At 35.5% G+C, this 18,758-nt stretch overlaps 1 protein-coding gene across 1 annotated transcript; it reads left to right on the top strand.

Annotated features, from left to right (window-relative positions):
- Window positions 1–430: 430 nt before the first annotated feature.
- On the top strand, window positions 431–5,014 carry LOC145556209 (mitochondrial import inner membrane translocase subunit TIM14-1-like). Its single transcript, XM_081617860.1, has 4 exons — window positions 431–654; window positions 1,434–1,553; window positions 3,142–3,314; window positions 4,587–5,014. Exons 2-4 carry the CDS (start codon window positions 1,551–1,553, stop codon window positions 4,741–4,743), a joined length of 333 nt encoding a protein of 110 aa, XP_081473986.1. The 5' UTR covers window positions 431–654; window positions 1,434–1,550; the 3' UTR covers window positions 4,744–5,014.
- The last annotated feature ends 13,744 nt before the right edge of the window (window positions 5,015–18,758 follow it).

Raw genomic sequence — 18,758 nt, 5'->3', positions numbered from 1 at the left:
ATCTATTATTAAACTATCATTATAATTAGTTTTTTATTAACGAAAAAAATCTAAAAACATAATTGACAAATTGTGATCAAAATAAAGGATTATACGAAAGATATGCTAGATATAAAATGATGTAAAACATTTTCATTATTATGTTAAGACTTTTTATTTATAGCTATATAAATATTTGTGTCAATGATATGTCAAATCTTTTTTATTTTAAGTAATTATATTTTATAAAATTAGGGAATTATTTTGTATAAGATTTTTTTTTTTTTGTTTGTTTAATATCCTATGTAAAATTTAATTTTTTTTTTTTTTTAAAAAATCGGGGTGTGGTGTGTCTTTTAGTATATATAATCTATAAAGTATTGATTGAAACCGACATTGGTAGTTTGACAATTGACATTGAACTTTCTAGCAAATACTCAAAAATTAAATCAAATTTCAGGCTTAATTATTCTGTTTATCTGAAAACACAAAACATCAATTATACAACCCTAACCCCCTGCTCAAGTTCTCTACTCCTCAAGTTCCCTGCTCAGTGCTCAATCACCGAGTCACGAGTCTCACAACCCAAGTTCTTCTCGGCGACCTGACGGAGTGACGGTGTTCAGGGGGTGCTCACTGTTCTCGGCCTCCAACTCCTCCAAGGCTCCAATTAAGGTTCCTTTTTTCCTTTCTCTTTTGTTTCAATGTTTCAATAAGGTTCTGTTTTTTGTTGGTTAGAATTTGAGTATGAAATTATGAATTGAAATATTGAATGATTGAATTGATTAATTTAATTGAACTATTGAAGATTTGAAGTAATCAAGTATAATGTTGTTGTTTGCCAGTTTATATAATAATTGAATTGACCAAATTTGCTTTGTTAATTGTTATGTTGATGAATTATATGTGCTAATTGCCTAATTTCCTACTGCCTTATTGCCTAGTTGAAGTTCTATTTTTTTTCTTCTAATTCTATTGAAGTTGTAATGATGATTGAACTTGCAAATATGATAATAATGATATATGTTCTGATAAAACATAATAATGCTACCAATTTCAGAAATCTAATTCAAGAGATCCCAAGAAAGAAGTATTTCCAGTTTTTTTTTTTTTTTTTCAACACAAAGAGAACCACCTGATAATCATCCTTCCAACCATCAAAACCCACCAAATTATGAAAATCCCCCTTTGGCCCTTTGTTTCATCAAAATCCACCAAATAGCATGGGAGATGGTTTGTTAAATGACACTTTAGTTACTTATTTGGAGAAAGATTTGTTCTTGAATGTAAGTCTTGATGCAATTGTAAATCGATTCCAAAATATGCGAACTCGTCGTGGACATTTGTAAATTTTTTGTAAGTACTTGTGTAGTAATGTAATAACATACATTCTATGTACTTTTTAAATTTGATTTTGTATTAATTAATTTGTCTTGGCTCATTCTTTAACTTAGTATACGTTGCGCTACCCCTGTCCCCAAATTCTGGACCCGTCACTGCCGGAGTACAAATTTACAAGCCAAAGACTGCAAATCCAAAGCTTTAATTTTCATAGATTCATCATAAACTAAATGGTTAGTAATCCCTTATCTTTTAATTTTTTTTTTTGTTAAATTTTTTAGCTGTTTTTGTTGCAATTTGAATTGTTCGTTCAATTTGTAATGAATTATGATAGATAAATTTGCAGCTGTTTGATAGATTGTTGTGATTTTAAGTTAAAATTAATGGGAACTTCATGAATATAACTTCTGCAGAAGATTTGTGGAGGATTTTGTGTAATATTTCAACTGCTTGTTGCTTTGTTTTGTAGGGTTTTTGTTAGAAATCGATTTTTTAGGGGTTGTAAGAATTTGGTTGATTTATTTGTGGATGTTTTAAGTGGGATTGTTCTTGATTTGGGTATTTTTGCTCGGTTTTCAATTGGTGTCTACTTGTTCTGTTTTTGTTCAATGTGTGGTTTCCCTTCCCATTTTAGGTTGAATTTGGAATAACTAGTTTTGTGCATGCAACTCGTGTAATTTATGAGAATATTATGTAAATTATACGCTTATTTCGATCTTGTCGATGTTATAAGCTGTAAATTTAGCCGTAAACCTCGGATTTTTGGTTGAAGTAGTTGAGTTTGAGTTGAAAAGTGAGCTTCTGCTCTAATAGCATCAAGCACATCAAGTACAATCTCAACCTCACTACGTCAATTAGGTAGTGAGGGACTGAGGGGTGTGCAATATTTGTTTTAGGATTCTGATGGTTGGGGTGAGGGGTATGGCATCAGTGGATTCGGGTCGGTCAGATTGACCCGTGTAGGAAATAGAAATCATACCCATAACCAATTCCTAAACAAATAGGGAGAAAAGAAAAGAAGAACAAATTTTGTGAAAGGGAGTACAAGCTGTCTGATTCTACAATTGCTATGGGTTTTACCCCTCTATAATCTTTTGTATTTGGGTTCAAGGACACAGGAACGAACCGTATACTTTCTGTCTTGATTAGCTTAGTACATCTTCAGTGTATCTGTTCATTGCAAAGTAACTAAAAACTTTGATAGCAGGGTAAATCTTGCATTTATACACTCTAGATAAAGTTGTTGATTAATTAATACTTTATTAATCATCATTAGCAGTATGGTTACTGAACACCTTGTGCTACATGTCCTATTTTGTGATAAAGATATTGATTTTTACTTGAAAGACACTTCGATGAAATAGATTATTGAATATTCAGTCATTTCTGTGTAAGAGAACCTAATTTCAAATATAACAAGTGTTGCTGTTTGATAAAAGTAAGGATTTCTTATATTATTATGTAGATCCCTAAGAGTCTCTGGTTTTTAAAAGTAATGTTTCCCTTTTTTGTTCTTCTATCATGATATCATCATTTTGACTCAATTTTGTGCTTTCATGTGTTAAGATTCAAAGCATGCTCCCGAAATTGCTGTATACTATTTATATAGTTTGAAGATTGAACTTGTTGAGCGACTGTGTTGATTAGAATATATTTGCCTATCTTGGATTCTTTGGCATTTGGGACTTGTCTACTCTTGAAAATTCCATCGTATTGTGAACTTTTTGCACGTTGGTTGTTTGAGATTTGAAGTTATTGTCCCTCGTGAAGCATTCTTATTGTGAACTTTAGAGTTTGATATTAAATGCCGAATGATTCCAGGCAGCTCCTTTAATTGCTGGGATGACTGTTGCCGCTGCTGCTCTTGCTGGTAAATATGGAATTCAAGCTTGGCAAGCATTCAAGGCACGTCCACCAAGACCTCGAAAGTTTTTTGAAGGTGGTTTTCAACCTAAGATGACCAGGAGGGAAGCGGCTCTTATCCTTGGCATAAGGTAGTTGTGATTACTTTTAGATTCTTATGCAATAGGTTTCTTGCATGGGCTAAGAAGTTTCTATCACAAATTTTATCACTAAGCAGTGGTGCTAAGGTCTGTGCACGACTAGTTAGCTGAACATTTAATCTTGTACAAGTTTAAAAATTAGTTGAAAGACAGAAAACGTATCAGTAAGCTAGATTATTGTAAAAGTTACTTTGCAAACTAATTGTCTAATTAATGTTATTGGACCTAAAATGAAAAAAAAAAAAAAAAAAAATCTTTAATTTAAATATGTCATTGTTTCACGTCATTTTATATGATTTTTTGTTACATTGTGAAGTTTTAACTAAGCAATGGTGCTAAGGTCTGTGCATGACTAATTAGCTGATAATCTAGTACAAGTGGAATAATTAACTGAAAGACAGAATAAGTACTAGTAAGCTAGGTTATTGTAAAAATTATGTACTTTGCAAAACTAACTGTCTAATGTTACTTTAACCTATAATTAAGGGTGCAAAAGGGGCAATAAGCTTAGTCTAGTTTTGAACTCCCCAGATCAAAGCTTTGCTCATTTAAGTGTTACTGATTTTGGGGATTAATATTTCTGATTTTATAATGCAACAAATAAAGATTAAAGCTTGGATATTGATTAAAAATGGCAAGGTTTACAAAAGGATTGGTTATTAGCTTTAGGCTATCACTCTCAAAATGGCTTTAGGCCATGACTCTCTAAGGTTTCCCTTCAATACAATTTTCAGCCTATCTTTTCCTTTCCCCCTCTCTCTATTTATACTAAGGCTAAAGACTCTAACCTAATAATACAAGTATACCAATATTGCCCCTTTTTAGGTTAGTCTATTACAGTGAGTTAAGTGAAATTTTTTTCCTATCTGTATTTCCATAGTTATAGCTTAAATGTTGCAATGTCCCTTTAATTCTATAATCGTAGTGTTTGGAATTTTCTGGATAACTAGAAACATTTTCATGTTGCTGTAAGAACCTTTAATGATGCCAATTCTTTACTTTCAAGCTTTTGCCACGTAGTGTGATTCAAAGAAGGTTAATGGCCACTTAGGTTCTCTTAAATTTCTAAAGTATCTTTGTCACTTTCTATTATCTAAGTCCCTCATGTATACAGAATATATGTAAGCCAGCATTTATTACTAATTTTTTAATTTTATTTTATAAGGTTTCCTGTTTTATGGAAATTTGGTTGTCAGTTTTTTCTTCTTCTTTCTGTCCCAAGTTTTAATTTTCAGCATACTTCTCTGGACCTTACAATGGCAGGGAGAGTGCAGCTGCAGAGAAGGTCAAGGAAGCTCATAGAAAGGTAATGATTGCAAACCATCCTGATGCTGGTGGAAGCCATTATCTTGCCTCTAAAATAAACGAAGCTAAGGACATGATGGTTGGGAAGCCCAAAGACAGCGGCTCTGCATTCTAAATTTGGGGAGGATATTTTGTTTTAACCCTCGGACATAAGATTATTTTCCTACCCCTCCACCAAAACCATGGCTAGATGCCTGCGCCTGAGTCTTCAAAGTTGGTGAAGGAACTCAAGTACCCTTTTTTTTTGGAATTCCTTTGGAAAAGCAAAGGCGAATAAGTATATACTAGTTGTAGTTAGCCGCAAATTTTGAATTTGTACGCTATTTGACTGGTATAAACACCAAAATTATTGATATGAATTCCTCTCATTAATCATTATCTTGTCATGTTATTTTTGTTACTGTATTATTGTATTGCTGTAATATTGTATATTTGTATTGTTGTTACAGTGTTAAGTTTAAGCTATTTGGAATGGAAATCTTTATGGAATTTTCACCATTTACTCGAGGTTATAAGAAGCTGCTCCAGTTAATATCTGTGATAAACAAGTTTCGTTTATCACGGAGTAAAACCGCTACTTGAAGTAGCGGTTTTGCCATATAACTGCTATCTCAAGTAGCGGTTTTACTCATTTTTACTGCAAAAAATACACTTTTGTCCCCATGATAAACGAAACTTGTTTATCATGGAGATAAACTTGTATTTTCTCAGATTTTAAAGAGTGTGTCATGTACGATTGTACATGTGCCCTAACCTTGATTGATAGGTAATCAATATATTACTCTTTAGTTTAAGGCAGGGTGTTAAAGTTCAAGGTAATGCTTAGTTGTTTAATGTTGATCACGATTTGTATTAGCTATTTATGACATACTTCGTATCCCTTACCCTAATTTTAAGCACCATGTTTAGTTTTTTTTTTTTTTTTTTTTTTTTTGGACAAGAACATGTCTAGTTGGATTCCATTTTTGAACAGGTTTTATTTAAATGTTGTTAATTCTCATCAATCCTATTGAAGCATCCCATTAGTTCTGCTAGCTAAGAAACACATTCAGGGGCCATTTGGTTGGGGACTTGGGGTTAATCATCAAAAGGAATCGGAATTAACTGTCCTCTTTCCCTTTGTTGTTTGTTAGACCATTTTCCCCATTCCCTTTACCCTCTTCATTCCCCCAAATCCCTCTAAGTTCATTCCCCCCCCCCCCCCGGTATTTCCATTCCCATTCATTGGCAACCATCTCACCACCATACCACCACACTCTTACTACACGTCTACACTCACCACCGGAAAATCAACCACCGCACTGTCGCTCTACCCCCAACCGTTCGCCGCACCTCCTTCGACCATTCGTCGCACCTCCACCGCCCTTCCCTCCCTCGTAAAACTTCCCCCAGCCCCCACAAAACCCTAAAAACTCCCCTCCCTCCACGTAAACCATCATACGACCCTCCTACCACCCTCGAAACCCTTACGGGGAGGAAGGGGAGGTTTTAGGATTTTACGGGGCTGGGGAAGTTTCACGAGGGCAGGAACAACTTTGTGGGGGCAGGGTAGGGGCAGCGAAGGGCAAGGGAGGTGCGGCGAACGACAGCGAGTGGTGGGGGGAGTTCAGCGAGTGGTGAGTTGGCTGGGTGGTGGCTGAAATAGGTGGAAATCGAAAGACATGGGTGGTTGTGTGGTGGTTGTGTGCACTGGTGGCTTATTTCCATTATTTTTCAAAGCAAACAACATGGCAAATGTAAGGGTCTTTCATTTTATTCTCCTTCTTTCCCTTTGTTCATTCCATACTGTTTATCCTGTGCAAACCAAACAACCCCTCAATGTGTATGTATGCAATATAAAAAACATACTAATCAATTGGCGCTTGGTGTAGCAGTGATTGAGACTGTACTTGGTAGGGAGGACCCATGTTCGATCCCTCGCAACAACAATTTATAAAGGAGACTGGAACCTAACCACCTAGAACTGATCCCCAAATCCGAATTAGCCCAAAGGGTAAACCGGGTGGAACACCCAAAAAAAATTATACATAAAAAACATATTAGGCTATGTTATCTTCTTTATTCTAATATAAAAAAAACAATAAATATTACTCCGTGGTGAATTAGTGGGTGCAAATTTTAAAATTAGTGATAAAAAAATATATATATTAGTAAAAAAATTGTTATTAAAAAAATACAATTGATGAGGTAGGTTTCTTCTTCTTCTTTTTTTTTTTTTTTTTTTTTTTTTTTTTTTTTTTTTTGTGAAGAAGGGGTAATTTAGCAAAGTGAAATTTATCATTCAAACCCCTCTTCACTTTATATTCCCCTTGTTTTTATATAAGTGCTCCACTTCGACCAGCACCCCACACATGTGTCAATGTATAAATTTGACTAATGATATTAATTATCAATAAGTATAAATAAAAAAATTGGTATTTGGAAACAATGATCAAGAATATTAGACTGCATTTAGATGTTGTATAAATAAAAAAAATTTGTTACAGAGTATTTAATTAACAAGTATTCACATGACCATATTTAATCTTATGTATAATGTACAAACATTGGTCAAAGTGGTGCATGTAATTAGTGTCAAATTCAAACTTTAGGACTTAAACAAAAACGAAGGGAGTATCATGTATGATATTGTTGGCTTTGTCTTGAAATGAATTTTTCAAAATATCAATTTTTTAGGATTTTTTTTTAAACTACATTGTATATATATGTAATCAAACATATTTACATATGCATTAAAAAATGTAAAAGGTCAAAGTGTAATCATTGTAAAGAGATACTACAATTTTGAACAATAAAATGATTAGTTGCGTGATTGTCATAACACTACTAGAAAACATGCAAATAACGACAGAAATTTTTCGTCGGAAACACCCTAAATTCCGTCGGAAATGGGGTTTCCGACGGAATTTCCGTCGTAAAGGTCGTCGAAATACATGTTGTAGGAAAACCGGCTTTTCCGACGGAATTTCCGTCGGAAACACTATTCCGACGGAATTCAATCTGTCGACAGCGATTTTCAGGCCAGAGAAAATCTGTCGGAAAATTCCGACGAAATGTAATCCACCGGAATTTTTCGACGGAAATTCCGTCGGAAAATTCTTTAAAAAAAACAAAGCCTCCCACCACCCTACACCACCAGTCCACCCTCATCCAGACCCAGCCACAACCACAACCACACACCACCAGCCCCCCCCCCCCATCTAGACCCAACCACAACCACCGACCCTATCCCACCACCATACACCACCACCGACACCACCACAACAAAAAATTAGCCCAAAAAAATCGTAAATTAACCCCAAAAAACTGTAAATTAACCCAAAAAAAACAAAAATTTACACGACAAAAGCAAGAAATAACACACAAAAACTCAAAGACAGTAGATCTACATATTTAATCAAACACTACCAGAAACCCGAAAAAATCCCAACCCACCTCACCCTAAAACCAACCCACCCTCCTAACCGACCCAGATCTGACCAAAAAACCAAACCACCATGGCAGCAAGCCACCACAACCACACCGAACACCCAACAACCGTAAAAAAAAAAAAAAAAAAAAAAAAAAAAAAAAAAAAAAAAAAAAAAAAAAAAAAAAAAAAAAAAACGCCACCCCAATCAACCAAAAATAAATAAAAAAAGAAGTACAAACCTTGAATTTCACCAACAAAACCACGAAAATGGCTCGCATTTGGGTTTTAAAGGTCAAATTCGACCATGAAAAACCTTACTTTTGTTCAAAAAATTAATTAGGGCTTCACGAATTAGTGTAAATTTTGGGTTGTTGTTGCCAAAAATTAATTAGGGAGAAGAAAAAGGGCGAAAACCCGAAAAAATAATTAGAACAAAGGAAAAAGAAAGGGGAAAGGGAGAAGAAAAAGGGGCGAAGAAGAGGAGGAAGGAGGAAGAACAGGGAGGAAGAAGAAGGGGCGGAGAAAGAAGGAGGAAGAAAAAGGGGCGGAGAAGGAGAACAGGGAATGAGGGAGGAGAGAGAAATGAAGGGGTAAGGGTAAAGGGGCGGGTTTAAATTAGGGTTTTAGAATTTTTTTTTTTTTTTAAATCAAAATTTCGTCGGACACATAAATTATTCCGTCGGAAACTTTAATTTCCGACCGAAAAATCCGTCGGAAGTTTCCTACGGAATAAAATCCGTCGGAAAACACTTAATTTCCGACGGATTTTAATTTCCGTCGTAAATTTCCGACGGATTTTAATTTCCGTCGTAAATTTCCGACGGAGATTCCAGATCCGTCGGAAATTTCCTACGGAAATAAAATCCGTCGGAAATTAAGTGTTTTCCGACGGATTTTCATGTCCGTCGGAACCATTCCGTCGTAATTGACCCTTTTTCTAGTAGTGTAATTAGAGGTGTTAAAAACTGACCTGAACCAACATGATATACTAAAATCAACTAGAATAAAACTCGTTTAACATTACGATTTATATGGACATAATAATTTAGAATGAAATGTGAAATAGATTCCAATCAGATCCGACTAGATCGCAACCGATTCAGAAAATCGAATTGACACCACTAACTACTATTTAGGTTGACCAAACCGAATTTGATCCATTGGACCCATAGTCCCTTATTAGTTATTACATGTCCTATCAAATTATGGAGTATCAATCACACAATGAATAAACATGGATCCATGGAGGTTATGGTGCTGCTGAGAATTTAAAAAGAGTAATATACACTACAGAGTACTAAACTTTGCAATTTGTATCAGAGAAGGTACTGAACTTTCATTTGTATCAAATAGAGTACTCTGACCTTGATTGGAAGTAACTTTTCCGTTAATAACCTGTTTTAGCCGGTTTATTTGATTAAAAAAAAAATCAATTGTCAGAAAAACATCACGATAAACGAAATTCCAAAAATACTCAACAAAATTGGGGAAAAAACCCAAATCTCCCAAAAATTAGAACAAATAACAAAATTTCAGATCTAAACAAATCAAACCACCTCCCAATCCCAGAAAAAAAATAATACATAGTAATTAAATCAGTAAAAAAAACCCAAAAGCAACACCTTCAATTTAGGCTTAACAAACGAAGAACCTCCAACTTGATAATTCACATCCCGGATCTGAAATTAATCAAGCGAAAATCAATAAGTCATATGCCTCAAATTCTTCTCTTTTGCAATAACAGCAAGATCAGAACCTCCATCTTTTCTCTTCAATACATGAATCTCTCTCCTTCGTTTCTCTCTACACACATACACCTCTTCCCACCCCACATACACCACCTCCTTCGTCACCATCTTCGCCGTCGCCGGCAATTAATTAATTTAAATTGACAAGAATCCAGAGGCTCTTTTTGCTATATCTTTACTTTAATTTTTAATTTTCTTTTTCTTTTTATTTTTTTTTAGTGTGAAGAAAAAAAGGGGGAAGAGTGGAAAGAGAGTAACGTGAGTTTTGCAACAGCCATTTTTGGAACATATTAAAAGTTCAGTACCTTTTAGTTAATTGTGTCATAATTTAATTTTTTTTTTTTTTATTTTGTTGTTAACCGGTTGCTGTAGGTGGAAAACTTTGGTACTCTACCTGGAGTACCTTGCCTGATACAAATGAAAGTTCAGTACCTTCTCTGATACAAATTGCAAAGTTTAGTACTCTGTAGTGTATATCACTCAATTTAAAAACTGCAAACGTCAACAAAATGTCAATCCTACGTGGATAAACATGGATCCACAATTCTTGTTTTTGCTCATTTGATTTTGTCTGAAAATTTCTTGGAATCCCAAATTCTTATCATCATAATATCCTCACCACTTTATCTAGTAATAAGTACTTCTCTTTCTTCTCCTTTAATACATTAGATAAAAAATATGATAATTTGTAATAATTAGTGTTCTTCAATTTGCTGGAATTAATAGTTGGATTTAAGCTATACCCTTTTGTTTTTCTTGAATTTCAGGTGTACCCATTTGTTAATTTGTCAACAAAAGTTGATTTTTGCAGTTATAAAGCATTATTTCTCGGTAAAAATGGAAGTTTTTTGTTCATAGGATCCAAGTAATCTGTTACATTTAGATTGAATTGCATAAATTTCTTCAATCTTTGCTGAAATTAATTGGGTTTTTGCTATTTTGTTTGTTTTCTGCTGGGAAGATCTCATTTTGTATTTGATGTTGAAAAGTGTTTGCTGATTGAAGTTATTTATTGATTTGTGAAGGGTTTGTAACTTGTGATTGTTGAATTTTAAGAAAATTGGGTATGCAAAATGAAAATACATATTTTATTATGATTAATAATTTTTATAAATATCAAATTTCATAAAACATTGAAATTACATTCCCGTAACTCTTGTTGAAATAATTACACCAGCCGAACCATTCAAACCAAGTATCCAACCAATCAATTAAATTTTTTTCCTCAAATTTTGTAATATTTGAATGAAAGTAGTTATACATTTTAAGAAAAATAATTTAATACAAATAAGAGAACTTGATGAATAAAGTCATGTATGCACCATTCAAAAAAAAAAAGGGTATGCAAAGAGAATTATAAATAATTAGATAAATTCCCGTTGAAAATTGAAGAGTAAAAAGACCATTTATTTTAGTTTTCATATTCAATTGAATTGAGAAAGAGAATGAATTTAACTAACTGAAAATTGTAATGAGATACATTTTGAAAAATAAAATTACCAAAAACGGGGATACAATTTAAATTAATGACATTTTTTTTTGTTAATCAAATTCGCTTAGGAAAGTGAATAATTTGGGCAAAAAATTAGGGAAGAAATACGTTGACCAAAAATGTCATTTGATATTTTGGAATTCTACTGCACTATTGTAGTGTTGTACAGTACACACTTCTTGTTTTCTTTATTTCTTTTTTCTTAAAAATATATATACATAGTATTATTTAGTACGAAGTATATTTTTCTGGGGCCTTGTATTGTATTAAAGCTAGACTTTTTAACAAGGGGCCCAGGGCAGCCGCCCTAGCTGCCCTCCCCTTGCTACGGCCCTGAATAGAGGGGATTAAAGATTTAGGGTTTTAGGGATGGTGTCTCATGTCTGGGAATGACCCTGTTGAATCATTACTTAATTCAATTCAAGTTGTTAAAGATGCTTTTTCGCCGCTAAAAGCGGGTTTTAGAAAGGCTACTAAGGAGTTTGAGTTAACTTGGTTGGGAAAGAATGGCAATCGAAATGCTGAACTTTTAGGGCAGTTGAATGGTTCTAGCAGTACTGGTGTCAGTAGTAAGAACAGCAAACTTCATTCATCTGTGTCAAAGAAGAAAATTACCCCTTCCCATGGTAGTTCTAATGAGGATAAGAGAAAAGGAAAATCGATAAAGCTACCAATAAAGAGTATATTGGGCATGTTTTCGCCAAATTGTGCCAATGCTGATCCTAAGGTCAATATGTTAAATGAAAAGCAAAAAGAAAGGGAGTGGGGAAAAAAGGAAGGTTCGTGCTTGAACTGTTTGCAGTTTGCTATGACATGGTCGATGTTTCTCAATGGTTTTGCACAGGCATTTCCCACGCCTTTTAAATTAGGACAGAAATGGTGCTCAAAGACAAGTGATGAGGGAAAGGGTTCGTGTGTCCGTTCGTCAAAATCATCAGATTTATGTGACTTAAAGACAAATGAGCCAAAAAAAGGGTATGTTTGTTATGATGTTGCCAAGAGAGGAAACAAAGTGCAATAAAGGGAAGCATTTAAGCTTCGAGCTGGTGGTAGCTCTCATTTTTTATCAGATAACACAGAGTCTGCAAAAGCTTGATCATGCTGCTAAACAAAATGAGGAAAGGTTTTATGAACCGTCATCACCCCCACCACAATTCCCCTCTCACTTGGATCACTAGAAGACAGTGACTAGTATCTTAGAGGGTAAGAAGGCAAATATGAATGTCTTTTTAGGAAATTTAAAGTTTGCAAGAGTAGGTGGAGGCGTGGAGCATCATCTACCCTTGTTGGAGTTACATCTCCAGTGAAAGAAGATGGGGATGATAGTGTGTCTACTACTACTAGTGAGGAATCATGAGGCTTAACAGCTCAAAAATTAGCCAGTGGGCTGCTTAATATCCCTCTTTCCAATGTCAAGCGCTTGAAATCAACACTGTCAACCATTTCAATTTCAGAACTCATCGAGTTGGTGCCTCATCTTGGACGCTCTTCTAAAGACATTCCTGACAAGAAAAAGTTGTTTTCTGTGCAGGACTTCTTCAGGTACACTGAGGCTGCAGGTATGTTCAAATTATCTATTTACTGCTTCAATTATCAGCCACACATTAAATCCTTTTGCATTTTATTTTTGTTTCCCCATTGGTGCACGAAGGGTTAAACTATAGTTTGTGACAGTCATAGATGCATTTGAGCTCTTATTTTTCATGTTTGGATCTAGTACATACAAACCCACACAAAAATCTTAGTTACATCAATGAGAAAGGATGATGCTTAAGTTGGTCTTATTACAAGTTTTGTTGCCTCGTTTGGTGATTTCCTCTCTACGACGAGGGAAGGAGCAAATATGAAACTATGAAAGTACACTTAAATGCTTTGGTATCACTTGGACAAGGTTATGGATCATGAAGATTGTGAAACTAGGTAAAGGCGATTTAATAAGTGTTATTACTGCTACTATTGTTTTTGTAGGTGTCAATGAATTTTCTGCCTAGGTAGTGGGCCTCTATTGGCTTGTGGTGGTTTTTTTTTTTTAATTTTGTGATCTAGAAGGGGCACATCAGGGTTGTCATTTATATGAAGCATGGGGATTCCTCATTGGTTCCTATCCAATGATTTGGAGGAATTTCAAATTAGTTTTGTAGTTTTTCAAATCATCGAGTTCATCTATATGCCTAGATTACTCTAAATGAATAGAGTGTTGTTGATATTGATGTATAGTAATTTGAAAACTGTGATTACTATCAAAATTTTTGCTATCTTGGCAGATTGTGAGTTTTCTTAATGCTTTCCCAGTGTGAGGTCTGTTTAAGATATAATACTTGTAGAAGGTTCTTATATGGTTTTTGAAGTCATGGAAGTATATTGTTCGTTAAGTGAGTGGAAATGGGCGTACATATTGTTGGTGGGACCATGATATACTTGTTCAGTCTTGCTTGCTCAGTATCCCTTTTGCACCACTCATTGTAGTTTATAGTGAGTGGAAAATCATGAGGTTTGTATAAAGGGTGGGGAACCTATGGCAGATTGTTTGGTAAATTTGGATCTAATCTGTAGGCTTGTTTCTCTTTAGGCTCGAGGAATGAGATCTAGATATCACAACTTTAGGAGATTGTGTTTGAATTCTTTGAAAACATCTCTGTAGCTCTGTGGGATTCCTTGTGATTGGGAACTAGGGAGCTCACATAATTAATGGATGTCTAGTAGTCTTACTCGTTTGTTGACATTTCATATCATACATATTGGATTAGAATTTATTTTATGCCTTCTCCTCCAAACCTTATACGAGTATAAACTATAATGACTTTGTGAACTACTTAAAATGCTCACTGATTTCTAGTTACTAATCTTTTATTGAAATCAAAGGTTTTTGAAATGGTAAAGGCTTATGAGGGGTTGGGGGAACTATGTTAGTTATAGATGTTCTCAATTTTAGTATAAAATTGTTGTTATTGATAGGCCAAGCAAATCTTTTCTCCAATAAGCATGTTGTGTATAGCTGGTGGAAAGACTATTGAGGAAATGGTTAAATTCCAATAAGTATGTCATAGATTACCTGTACTTTATGTTGCAACTTGCAAGTTTGCATCTTTCATGTATAAAAACGGCTATTTGAGGTGGTGACTGCATGTTAAACTTCCTCTGATTTTTTAGCTGTACCATATGGGCTTTTTTCACTATTTAGATTCACCATCTTTGATTATTTATATTTAGGGAAATATTGTCATGTGGGATTTTATTGAATTCGTCTCAATAGAAGTCCAAAACCAACAAGAAATTCAGTGAGGAAAGTAAGAACTCTGAGGTTGTTATTTCGTCTGAGCAAGTTACTGCTCCTCCTCCATCTGTACCTCTGAAAGTGCAGCTGGTACTCAAGAAGGGGGGGGGGGGGTTGAATTGAGTACAGGGCAGTGTTAAGAATTATTGGATTTTCTTCTCTATTTATGTAGGGGGACCAGGTGATGAACTGGTCCTGCAGCGGAAACAGAAAATTCAATAAATAATCAACACAAAGATTTAACGAGGTTCAGCTCAACTCTGAGCCTACGTCCTCCACTACCCTAATTACTTTTATTAATCAACTCTGAAAAACAAAAGCAATTACAAATGATCACACTCGTGATCCCCACACCTAACTCTAGGTGTCACTTCGCACTTGAACTCACAAGCACTTGCACTCACACTCGTAAATGCTACCCAATCACTAACCTCTTAGTGATTCAATACAAACCCTTTGTTTCCCTCTAAATGCTTCCACTCAAAGCTTACAAGAGATAATTACAAAACAATTCTTACTGTGTGCATAAATAGTTTGTAAGAGATGAACTAACTATTTCCCTTAGAGTGTATTTCGAGCTTTCAAAGATAGAGAAGTTTTTCAGAAAAGCTCACTCGAAATTCTGATCGAGTTTATGCTTTTATAAGGTTGGGAGATGAATTCTTTCGTGATCTTTTCAGATCATAACTTAGGTAAATAGAATATCTTTTATTTTGTAAATAAGAGATATTCTAAGATATTATTCTACTTTCCATAAATGGGTAGAATAATATATTCTAAGTTATATGCGAAATAATTCATCTCCAACTCTGCATAAACTGAATCAATTAGTTTAGTAAATATTCTCTAAGGATAGGAAATATATATTCCAGAAAATATTTACTGAACTAATGTCCAGGTTCATGAAACAAGCTACGAAGCAGCTGTTTCCTAACCTGTTAGTGTCCTAGAGATCAGGTCAACTTTTCCTGATCTCTACAACACTAAATATTCTAAGTAAGGGATACAGATAGCTCACGTACAAACATCCATGCACACTTAACATTATAAAGACTACAAAGATCAACTATCCTAATCTGAGAGACTTCATAATCTTCAAGTCTTGACGGCCTTCCTTGATAGAACATTCTGATACATATTTCTTGAATGCTTTGATTCAAAAGGACTTCATATTGCCTCAAGTACTTGGGATAGCTGTTCCTGTTCAAAATGTCAGTTGATATGATATAAAACCAACAAGAACCAGCTAGTCAGCTGTTTGTCATCACTCAAAACCTTAAGTGACTCAACAAATTCCCCCTTTTTGATGATGACAAACACTTTGAAGTTTCCTGCACCTGCACGTTAGTGAGAAACAGCAAAGTAAAGAAAGTTCTAATCTACACTTAAGAAGACAAGACTTTCTACTAGACTTTCTACACAAGGGATATCTTGTGTAAAAGACTTATGACACTGATGACTGACCAGGATAGCCATCTTTATTTAAAAGAAACAACTTGTTTTTGGATTTTTGGAAAAAGACACTGAAACAGTTAGTTAATCTAACTGTTCCCTCTATTTTAACTTGTTTTTGTGATTAACTGACTCAAGGAAATAAAAGACTCAATCTAATTGTCTAACAAGGCCTTTTCAGAAACTTCAACCTGCTTTTCCCCCTTTTGGCATCATTAAAAAGCATTCAAAAAATAGAATTGCACACCAAAATATCGCAAGGAAGCCAAAAATCAGTAGTTTCAACCACTGATCAATCTCAATGCTGCAGGTTAGCACAAACAGGTTATTCAATCACATAAAACAGAAAAAGCTTAAAACTGTTCAGGATTACACACCAGAAGGTTAGAAACATAATAGAAACCACACTGCATGAAAAACAGTCTAGCAGTGTGGGGGAACATCAAATATTATGGCAGTTAATGGAAGGGGAGGGGGAGACTGAAGTGATCATTCATCATCATCTTCATCCTCTTCTTCATCCTCTGGGTTGATCTCCTCCTCGAAGTCAGAACCTTCCTCAGCTGTCTTTTCTTCTTCCTTCTTCTCCTTTTCCTCTGTCTCTTCTTCTTCTTCCTCATCAGATTCATTTTCCTCTTCTTCAGAACCCTCTCCTTTTTCAGCATCAGGACCCCTCTCACTAGAGGATTCCTCATCATCCGTCTCAATGATCCTACAGTGTGTAGAGTCAAACTGCATCCCAGACTCTGGGGGCAACAGGTGATCAATCACCCTGCAAATAGTGAGGAATTTCCTGTTGTTCATAAGCTTATCAAGCTTCCTTTCTTCTTCAGCCTGCACTAGACTGGTAGCCAACTTTATGATCCTCTCATCCTGCCTTTCCAACTTGGCAAGAAGCATTGCCACATCCTCAGGAGTGATTTCCTCCTGGTTCCCTGCATCCCTTGGGCTACTTTCTTGACCTACAAAAGTCAGCCTCTTTCCAGAGTAGTCAATCTTCTTTTGAGTGAGTACTTTCTTGGAGAACAACTGAAGACTCACCACCTCACCAGAAAAAGAAAACTTGGGATTCTGCTCCTTGATGATTTTGCAGATAAAGGAACCATAAGGCAGGGAGTTGTGGGATGAAGCATGGCAGTACAACATGTGCTCCATCATTAGAGCTGGCAGATTAACCTTAACCTTTTTCAGGATCAGATAGATCAGGACCATGTCCATGATCCTAACAGTACCTCTGCCTTGACCCTTGGGCAGAAAGACCTTCAAACACATGGAGTGCAGAACCAACATAATTGCCTCCCTAAAGTCACTAGGGGAACCAGCTTCTTCCTTCTTTCCAAACAAAAACTGAGTAACCTCCTCAGGTGTTACTCCTCCCATTTGGGGCCACCCATCACTGCTATATCTACCAAAACCATCTCTAGGTATACCCAGCAACTCAGATAAAACAGACTCAGAAACATGGACAATACTACCAGAAACAGTTGATGCCACAGACATATCAATGTTTTGCTTCAGATTAACAAAGAACTGACGAACAGGACCAACAAAAGCATCATTTAAATCATTAAACAGAGACATCCATCCTTGGAACTCAAGAAGTTCCTTAACTTGACTCAAAGCAGGAATATCAAAATATTCATTCTCAACACCACAACCAGATAACACAGTCCTAGAACTTAAAGAAGTTGCACCAGTACTGGGGTTAACAGGTTGTTTACCTTTAGCAGCCTTGGAGATACGGGAAACAGATGATGTTGCTTTCCTTTTCTCTCCTCTCTTAGGCTCAGATGGTGTAGTCTCCTTCTCTTCTGAGCCCTTAATGACCTTTGAAGCAGCCCTAGTCTGCCTTTTCCTTACAGAACCAGTAGTGGTACCAGCAACCACCTTGGTCACCACTACATCTAGATCCTCCTCCATCTTCTTGTCCTCCTTCTCCTCATCCAATCCTTCATCAGCCAGTTCCTCTAACTGTTTTTCAAGTTTCTTGGCTATCTTTTTAACAGGTTCCCCCTCAGAAGGTGATTTGGGGTTTGAAGAAACGGTTTCAGTTATTTGAGTGAGGGTTCCGATGGATTTCTCTTTTGGGGCCTTTTTGGATTTGGATTTTTGTGGAGAAGGGGTTAAAGTTTTAGTCTTTGATGGTGAAGCAGGTTTTTCCTTCAAGACATTCTCGTTTGAAGGAGTTTGTCTCAAGGGAACGGCCTTGATGGGTTCAGAGGGGTTGATTTCTGGTGTTGCTTGTGAAGGAGTCTGCTCAGAGACGTTCATAAGAACATCCTTGATTGTTTCTTGAGATTTTGACGAGGGGGAACTAGCCAAACTTGCTTTGGAACCTCCTTTCCTTCCTCCTTTCCTTCCAGTTCCAGCCTTTCTCACCATTGTTGCTTGTCTAAGCTTCGAAGAATTGATCTTGTAGAGAGAGAAGTTGAGAATTTTTGATGAATGATGAATAATCACGGAGCAAGGAAAGGGAAGCAAATATATAGCAAGAGGAATTATAGAGACAATCAGAAATAAAATCAGAGGATCAGAAGATATTTGGAAGTTATTTTAATTTGGAAATAACTTCCATAAATGAACAACTGCCCATAATTGCAACTGTCAGAACAAATTGCCGTTGGAGGAAAATAACTGCCATATTTAAAAGATTTTAAAATCAAATAAGAATATAAAAAAATATTTTCTCACGGTTTAATTTGAAATTAATTTCAAAATTAATCCGTTTGTATTTGCTGCTGTTTCCTCTGCT

This window comes from Chenopodium album, chromosome 8 (genome assembly GCF_948465745.1).
Source record: "Chenopodium album chromosome 8, dcCheAlbu1.1, whole genome shotgun sequence".
NCBI lineage: Eukaryota > Viridiplantae > Streptophyta > Magnoliopsida > Caryophyllales > Amaranthaceae > Chenopodium > Chenopodium album.
The sequence above is the reverse complement of the archived record's forward strand: the minus strand, read 5'-3'. Positions and strand labels throughout refer to the sequence as shown.